This window comes from Pocillopora damicornis, chromosome 8, assembly GCF_964200805.1.
Source record: "Pocillopora damicornis chromosome 8, jaPocDami1.2, whole genome shotgun sequence".
Lineage (NCBI taxonomy): Eukaryota > Metazoa > Cnidaria > Anthozoa > Scleractinia > Pocilloporidae > Pocillopora > Pocillopora damicornis.
In genome coordinates, this window is record NC_142677.1 from 17,922,697 (window position 1) to 17,932,199 (window position 9,503).

Consider the following 9,503-nt stretch of genomic DNA (forward strand, 5'->3'; position numbering starts at 1 on the left):
AATGAATACTAATACTTACTAATGTTTGGTTTGGTGCTTAACATCAGATCAGCAGAGGCTGACTCATTTTCAGACATTAGATTGGTATTTTGGCAAACCTGATGATCTTCTCAAATACTGAACTTTATTACCCTGTACACTCTAACATCAGAATCCATATTCTCTATACCCTTCTTTATACATTTCCTTTGGTCCTGACAAGGAGAATTCATTTTAACATTTAAAACTTCTTAGTTTGGCAATCATTTCCTGTATTCTCATCTATTAAGTTAAATAAAGGGTTAAGTAAGCATTGAATGCCCCTTATAAATGACATCTTTAGGAAGACATCATTTTTCTCTCTTTTGAGATCAACCCTTTAACTCCCAAGATCTCATTAGTGTCTGCTGTACAATTCATATGATGTTAGTTTGTAAAATTTGGAATTAGATCAAACAATTATCATGTAATTGATAATTTTCTTTATTCTCATTACTTGTCTGCTTGATATTGTATTGATATTGTAAGGAGAAATTCTGTCTTGGTCACTTATGGGAGTTAAAGGGTTAATTAGAGGAGGCTTAGAACTCTTAGGTGGCAAGGCATTGTAAATGGAAAGTTATCTCCACAGGTCATTTTAACTGATCACCTGAATTGTATTTTACCTGATAGTTTAAGTCACTGAGACAGTGTTTGAAATGAAATTGTTTTAAATTTGTGTTAAGGCTGGACATAAACCAATTTCTCCAATTGAGTCCACAACATTTTTAGGAACTAAAGTCATGAGATTACCAAGTTTTTTCCAGTATGGTAAGGAATATGAGAAGATGATTGTTCATTCTTTTTTCATGATTCTTCATTAAAAGGGGTATTAAAAAATGCAGCATTACTTCCAGTATATAAAAAATTACTTAAATGTAAGCTTTGAGGAGGTTGATACATGGCTTGCCTTGTGTTTGTAATTAAAGGAATCAAATAGGGCAACTATCAATCAGATGTTGAAAGCAATCTGGGATTGTCTTTTTTTTTCCCTTTCCTTTTGATTGGTCTGAAAAACTCCAGCCACCCTCTCAACAAATCAGATGCAAAACTGGAACAAATTTCAACTTTCTCACATGCATTTTCCCACACTTCCAGCTGTTTGCTTTTTTCACTTCAAGTTCTGATTTGGCTCCATGTGATACTTATTTTAAGTTCTGGTAAGCCATTTTCAGATCACTTTAGTTTTGGTTATACAACTACAGTGAAAAAGCATTATAATGAAATTCTGATTTTTTTTGCTGGCAAATGACTAACATTTGTCCTAATTACAATGTCTTGAAAACAATCAAGATTGACAGTTTCTGTAATATAAATTTATATTTTTTTGGTCAGCATGTGAAGATGATGTCAACACAATTTCTAGTTGATAATATGTATTTATTTAGAATGCAAAGGCACTTTAGATCTATTGTTGAAAAAAAATCAACAACAAGATACTGGTAATCAAGAAAAGTAACATATTTGTTTAGGTTTCTTTGTTTTTTTACCTCCTTATCCTGCAGCATGTCATGTAAAGAAGATAAATGGATGGAGTGGACTCTACAGAGGATTGTTACCAAGGTAAACTTTGTATGCTTTGATTTCCAGAGGTTGAAATATTTTTTTGTCTAGGTGAGAAACCTAGTTGATTAATCAGAGAGAAATAAAAAATGTTACAGGTTTAATACTGTAATGACTGGAGGCTTCTCCTTGTTACTGAGCAAAAACATTAAGTCATGCTAACTTGTCTGTGTAGGATAATTTTCTGGTAAGACACCTGCATTATTGCACTGTGCATCCTGTACTGTGCATCAAAGTCAGGTCATCAGGGGAATTCCAAGAACATGCTATTGTTTTTCAATAATTGGACCAGGTAAAGAGGTTGTCTTGTCGTTGGCTCTTAAACCCGCATGGTGACCTATATTTTTATTGCAGAATTTTGGTGTACAAATTACCCCCTTTAAATTGGAGAAATTAAAAAAATTCATTGAAGGGGAAAAAAATACAGCTAAAATCATACAAAAAGCCCATTACTCTATGATGTAAGGTATAGTATGACTTTGAAAGCAATAACTCAAGGAACATTTTGTTGCTTAAAATTGCACAATTTCAGTTTCCACATATTATCAAATTGTTCTATATGCTTGAGAATTTCTACCCATCAAATTTTTTCAAGCTCTGATTTAAAACCCTCACCTTCAGCTACCTCAAAATGTATTTTGAACCCATGAAATGATGTGTGTGATTCATGCCTGTACAGGTATCAATGGGGTAAGTTTGGCTCATCATATCTCTTACACAAGCATAGTGACCTTTCTTTTGAAATTGATTTTTCCAAACAAACATTAGTAGGAAACATTTAAAGAAATTAAAGAAAAAAAATTTTTCGATGACTTTCTTTTTTGAGGAATCCCTTTAATTAATGGTTAGTGCACTGGACTCTGGTTGTAGAAGTCCGAAACCTGGCTGGGTAATTGTGTTGTGATCCTGGGCAAAACAATTAATTCTCACAGAACCTCTCTCCACCTTGGGCAGGGTTAATGTGAAATTTGATATCAGATCTGAAAGCTTGAGGAGCAAATTCAGTTTATTTCTCTTTGACTACAATTTGATTATTGAATGCTCTGAAAACAATGGGTAAATTTATTCCAAAACTGCTTTTGAACAGAGAAATATAGAAACCTGGATTAAAATTTAACCCTGGGTTAGCACTAATCAGCCTTTAAACAACTGGACTCAGGAGTATAAATGGGTGGTGGTTAATTGTCAGGGAATCTTGATGAAATACAGGGGGTAACCTTGAGATGCACTAGCATCCCATTCAGGGAGAAGTAGTAATATTCCTTGTGGCTTCATGCTCTGAAAACTGGTATAAGCTGCACCTGGATGGGCCACTTGGCTCCATCACAAACTCTTTTAGTCTCTAAAGGGGTCAAAAGTTAATAGCTTGATTTGAATGTTGATATTCTAAAGTACTCTTGCTGTGTCTCCACATGAAACCAAGGGACCCTATTTTGTTCATCAGTAGAGAAATATTTTGCAGTGTGTGGGATGTATTTTTGTATGTTGAATTATCTGCTCTGTACTTGGTTTCTATGAGGTGTAAGTCCCTCTAATCTCCAAGGTAATTTTCATCATTTTTGAGAAATTTTATTTCTGGTATTACATTAATTGTTCTGCTATAACTGTTGTTAGGGTATGCTCATCTATGATTGGAACTCTCGTAAACAATACAATGCTACAGGTATTACCATGGATTCACTTAAATTATAATTTGTTAACTGCATTTCTTCTGTAGTTTGATTTTTCCGAAGTGTAATGCGAATTGCTTACCTAACATCAATTGTGATACAATCTTATGTGAATTGTGTATTGAATAGGTTATGGGTAAAAAAGACATTATGGCACCCACTGGTTCTTCCAGAAAATATGGTAGGATTGCTCTTTTTATTGTTAGAAATTTTTTTTTTTAACTTAATTAGAATGATTTGAGTGGTACAGCTCTGTATGTTTATTTTTTTTTCTCCATTTATTCTTGAAATTTTTAGAGCAAGCAAGAAGAATTGCTAGAGTTTGTTGAAGAGGTATTTTAACCAATTTTTCTCTTACTTTTTGCTTAAAAAGGGGGGAATCTGACTTTTTAGAATGAATATTATTTAGCACAATGGTTTGTACACCAAACTCTGGACTGAAGGGTATGGGTTTGACCTTTGAATAACTCTACACCCTAACATCAGAATGCATAATCTCCATACTGTTCTCTATACATTTCCTAGGGTGCTGAATGGGAGAATATGTATAATAATCAATAGTTTCTTTTGTTGGTTATCATTTCCTTCATTCATGTGACCCTATTATTTGAACTAAAATATATTTTCACAAAAAAACTACACCACAATTATTTGAACATACTGGGCTACAAAATACGAAAGTAGGAGTGAAAGCAAATTTTGAGTGGCTTGCCACTGTTTAGCTGATGCATGCTGACATAAGCTCTTAAATACTTCATATAGAGACAGATCATTTGCAGTTGCAGAAAACAATCGTGTTGTGAAGCTGAAATGTTAACAGTTTACTTCGCGAAATAAAGTGTTAAGCAATATTTCAAAAGTGTTGATTAAACATACATCTTTTACTGCTGTAATAAACAACGGAGGTATCGGAAGAGGCACTAAGGAGAAAAATATGAGAAAATTCAGATTCCATCTTCAAAATTCGAGTGACTATCTCACTTTCCTTGTCTGGTTGCAGATTCCCTACCAATCTAACTCTTTTTCAACAGTTATTCGCAAATTTCATTCGATCACATCGACTGACGAAGACAGCAATAAGACAGTGGAAAAGTCGCGATCTCAGTAAGTTGATAATGACTTCTAATCATAAGACAAACGATTCAAAGTTTATTTACTGTATTATAACCACGCTTTACAAACTCGTCTATGGCAGCAACTTTCCTTTCAAAACGAGAATTGATGTTACGAAAATTCGTTTTTCACATGTTTTATGAAGGTCACACCTGGAAACTCAACTCCTTGAAGAATGATTTTCAAGGAATTTATATTTTTCATTTCTTCATTTCTTTCTTTGATGTATTTGTTTATTTCATCTGAGTTCTGCTCAGTATTTTTATTACTTTGACAACAAATTCACCCTTCGAAGTTTAATACCAAGTTCAAAATTAGCTCTCAATTGGCCCTCCCATTTTGGAATATAATTGAACGACTGCGACCGAAGAGCCATTCGGTGCTTTCGGTCCGCCTTTCAAAGTCAGAAAACTCATTTGAATTACAAATATTTTTTGAAAGTTAATATTCATATTTGCGATCAGTTATACACGCGGAAAGAGCGTGAGGAGTTCAAGAAATTTCAACTTCTTTTGCAGCTTTTCTCGGGCCACAAAACACATCGCTTCCACGTTACAACCTTAGATTTCGTCCGCTCAGTCAAGTCCAGCTTGTTTTTCGTCGAAGTTGCTGATAAGGTGGCCCGAGTGCGACGTCGAGGATAAATGAATGTCATTTCGTCACGAGTTTCTTCAAGGTAAATAGCTCGTGTGTAATATAATCTTTAGAGAAGTGCAGTATCGGTGTCTCTCGCCGTTGTCCTCGTTCAAACTGGAGCTTTGGATATGAAAAGGAAAATCCAACCAAGCACAGCCGCCCGGACAGTTCTACATGTGCCACATGATTTACGGGCAACAGTGAGAAATTTTTACTTAATGATTAGTTTATTGATAGCTAAATGTGCAGTAATTTATCTCTTCATTTCTATACTCGTTTCTTATTCTACATACAATCACTTGCGCTCACAGCATGTCAAAATTAGATTTGTCGTATACGCGCTTGTTACTTCTCTGACTCCCAACCATGCCCGCAAAGCAAAACCGGTGATTTTGAATATATTTTGAAGTAGAATGGGTTTAGGAGACCATAGGAATTTAGTTTACATGGAGTGAGTAAATACGGGATATCTCGCGCCAGCTCGAATCAGCCGAATCGAAAGATCTTGGTTGAAACCTTGTGTTATGTGCTTTGGTGAGAAAATTCAACATCCACAGCAACTCTCCACCAAGAGTTTAAATAGTTACCGGTGAACTGTTAGAGAAATCTGACAAACTACTTGAGGGTGCCCAACCAGAAGAAGAAGACGCGAGGCTCTTAGTACATGTGCTATCATACCACAGATACCGGAATAAACTTTAATGGCTGTGGGACTTGTAATTAGTTTCGTGTGCAGGGAATAAATAGCCTTTATCTCAAATTGCTTTTCACTTTCTCGAAGGATGTTGAATGTAATGTTACTTCTCTGTATTAGAATGTAAGCTTTTATTATCTCCTGATGGAGTTCTTTCGATATAGATATCGTTGTTAATCATTCATAGTAAACTGATGTGCATACTTAAAGAATGATGTAAACGTTTTAGAAATCAATTCATTTATATCTCCAAGTTTGGTTCTCTCCTTAGGAAAACATCAAGCATAGAATGTGAACTTCTCAAAGTAAGAAATTCGAGGAAGGAAAGAGAAACTGGACAACCTTTAACCTGGGTAGTAATTCAGTTAACCCCTTCCGCCTTAAAATTAGTATGCATATTCTCTATACTGTTCCCAATACATTACCTAAGGCGCTGATGAGGAGAATTTGTTTCATAATCCAGAGTTTCTCTAGTTGACCATATCCTTTATTCTCATGACCTTGATGTGTGAAAAAATATTTCGTAGTTTTCTCCATTCCCCAATCTATTCGATGTCTGTTTGAAGGAGATGACTTACAGTACTGTTTGATGAAGTGACAATACTGCAGGCAGATACTTTGTCGATGGAAACATTGGTATTGAAGAAATTCCTTGTCATTGTTGGTAACTTTATAATTAAAATAAATTTACACGTGAAATATGTTCATAGAAGAGATGACCTAAGCTCGTAAATATTGTCAATCAATCAGACATTGAAGATGGTGTTAAACTCCTTCAACCTAAAACTCTGTACGTTTTGAAGGTTTTTTGAGATGTTAAATGTGATCTTTCAGTGAGGGGTGTCTTGAAAACAACTGTTGTCGTTATCAGTAATCGCTTTTTCGAAAACTTGAACAGAATTTTTGATAACAGTCAAGTAAATTTAATTTCCAATCAATTGCCAAAAGTCCGGGCAGTTTTTCTGAAGATCATCGATGAAACCTAGAGCAATCGTAAAGGGAAGTTGCCCTTTACCGATAAGTTGCTTGACGAATAATCCTTAATTTTAACACCACCTAAAGCTAGGCTATAAGGGCTCTAATAAGACCAGTAGTGCTAGTTTAAATATTCTAGATGGCTAATCTGACGAAAATAAAGCTAACCGTATTTTTTTTATGTTATTGATGAATTTCTTTATTGGATTTGCAGAGTCGGAAGATGAGGATGAAAACAGGGACTCGAAGAGGATTGGAGAATTGGAATGGGAAATGCACAGAGAGATCAATGATGGAGAACTCGGCAAACTGTAAGTTGTTTGACTAACTTTATAGTAAGAAATTAGAGAACGATGCCAAAATACTCATTAGTTTGACTATCCAAAATATTCTGATGATAACCGCGTTGTTACAAAAACTACAAAGGTAGAAACAACAATTACTGTAAAGTATGTTTTCCGATGTACAGTAACAGAACTTTCAGGGAATGTTTCGTGCGCTGAATAAATTTTAACGAAAAATCCTCTTAAGGTTAAAGAATGACCAATCACATTTTCCAGGCAAGAGGAAGTCCCAGCTTAACCTCTTAACTCCCGTGAGTGACCAAGAAAGATTTTCTCCTTACAATATCAATACAATTTCAAGCAGACAAGTGATGAGAATGAAGTAAAATGTCAATTGGGAGATTGTTAGTCGATCCAATACCAAATTCTCCGAACTGATATCATAAGAATGGCTAATAGAAAGTACGGAGAATCACCAATGAGATCAAGGAGTGAAAGGGTTAAATGAATTGAGCAGCTGTTATTCGAGAGCTAGTAAACCAGTTAAAAGGTCATTTTCAAATTAAAAAAGTTCCTACGACAAATAAGTCCATAAATTTTGTAAATATTTTCCATTTAATACCACTCATCGAAAACTGTTTCAACTCAGAAAATTTACAGACTTCTTTGGATATCATGTAGCTTCAGATCGACTGGGTTAATGTAGTTCTGTGTTGAGGTAAAGTCTTTTAATTGAGAAATCACATAGGTACAAAACAAAACGTAAATATTTAATTTTATTTGAATAGCTTTTAACAGGTAATGAAAACTGCTTAAAGATTTACCAACTTAAAATATTAACTCCTTATAGCTATGAAACCTTTTTTTTTAACATGAATTCAACATTAGTTATTTTCTTATTACTTGAACTTAATAGCGCTCAATCGTGATGGGTAACCTAAATATTGGTAAACATATGGCTGTGACAAATGAATCTTGACGCCGTATAGTTCCCAAACATAAACATTGTTGATATGCACAAAATTTATACAGTTGCTGTGTTTTTTTTCCTTTGTTGCCGAAGATCATTCGCGTTGTCGCATCTCTAATATTGAAAAATTAGGTAAAAGTTATACACCATCACGTTATCGAAGAGAAGTTTCTGGCTTGTGCTAATTCCGAGAATCATGATGGTTTTCGTAGTTTGTTTACTGCGTTGATTGAATCGAGTTGAAGGCATGTGACTGAGCGTGTGACTAAGGGAAATCATTCGATTAAGATTCGTAGTGCTCTCGAAAACAACATTATTTCTCACTTTTGGTATTGTTTACCATCCCCTAAAAATCGCTCCGGCCATCCGATGGAGTATGCTGTTACACAAACGTTTTGGCCGTTACCGGCTATACGTTATGGCGATTCATGAATGTCTTGCACGATTGTCGCAATTCGTCCGGCACTGGGTAAGATTTTGTGCTTCGACATGCCACAAACATCATCAAAAGTAAACTCCCCACATGGAAAAAGTGATTTGAGCGTCTGCTTTAAGTCTTAGCAACTCGTTCGCGGCCAAATATTTTAACTTTGTTTTTTCTGATCAGGAAGTTAATAATTATAAACACCGATACGAGCTTTGGTCTTTACTTCAAGGATGAGAGTACATTGACTGAGTCATGATTACTCTAGCTTTACGTTCAGTTGACATGCATGCTGCACACGAGGTTACACGCTAGTGTGCTGTGTCCGCTGGCACGCCAGCTTTTGTACTCAAGGGTTAACACGCTTTGCGTGTTTGCCTGCTCGTGCTTCATTTTTCAACAGCACACGCTTTATTGTTTGTAGGGTGTTATCTGAAACAAAGCATAAGCGCATTTAAGTGTGCTCTAGCGTACTCAGCAAGCATGTTCAAACCCGTTTCTTTTTTAAGTAGAAGTGTGTTGTGAGCGTGCGATTACCTTTGTCCCTAAACTCATAGGGAGGGTCACATTTCATTGAATGTATCCATTGTCGAATACAACTTCTCTCTTCCAAGAAATACTTTTGTGAGCATATCATTGACTGAGTCAAGTAAGATTGTGAACTATATCCTGAAAATTCTACAAAGCGGTAAGTATCGTTTCACGCTATTTGGGAGCTGTTTATCAGCAAAAGCTTATCATATTGATGAATGTAACTTGGACTTCATAGAGATAAGCCATTTTTTAATTACACCCATGTTGCCGATTATAACGTTTTGAAAGAGAGAGTTTCATTTGGTTTTAGTTATGAGAGACATACTTTCCACATGGAAAATTGAAATTTTTCCTAGATTCGAGCAAACACAGTTTTTTCTCAGAGAGGGAGTAAACGTTGTGTTTACATTTGATTAGGGGAAAGGTGTTGTTTAGTATTTATGAATCGTTAAATCCAAATTTTACTTTCTTGAAGTGAGATCAAACTCTTCTCTCAAAAATAGCAGGGTCTGAATTTAGATGAGAGATAACTTGATTTGAGTGCTATTTTGATAGAGACTAGTAATATAAAAGTTATAACTCTAGGATTTTTACTAAGCCTAAGCAATTACATATCAATTAC

At 35.2% G+C, this 9,503-nt stretch overlaps 1 protein-coding gene across 4 annotated transcripts; it reads left to right on the forward strand.

Moving 5' to 3' along the window:
• The first annotated feature begins 708 nt into the window (after positions 1–708).
• On the forward strand, positions 709–5,039 carry LOC149041686 (uncharacterized). 4 transcript variants are annotated; one of them, XR_016188934.1, is made up of 7 exons: positions 709–789; positions 1,524–1,581; positions 3,196–3,244; positions 3,381–3,432; positions 3,549–3,584; positions 4,283–4,355; positions 4,883–5,039. XR_016188934.1 is itself a non-coding variant. In XM_089213856.1 (6 exons), exons 1-6 carry the CDS (start codon positions 762–764, stop codon positions 4,975–4,977), a joined length of 339 nt encoding a protein of 112 aa, XP_089069982.1. In that variant the 5' UTR covers positions 747–761; the 3' UTR covers positions 4,978–5,039. The 4 variants fall into 4 exon arrangements, 3 of the variants coding, with proteins under 3 accessions (XP_089069982.1, XP_089069984.1, XP_089069983.1); XM_089213856.1 differs by lacking the exon at positions 3,381–3,432 and having other exon boundaries at positions 747–789; XM_089213858.1 differs by lacking the exons at positions 709–789; positions 3,381–3,432 and adding an exon at positions 2,203–2,271 and having other exon boundaries at positions 1,523–1,581.
• The last annotated feature ends 4,464 nt before the right edge of the window (positions 5,040–9,503 follow it).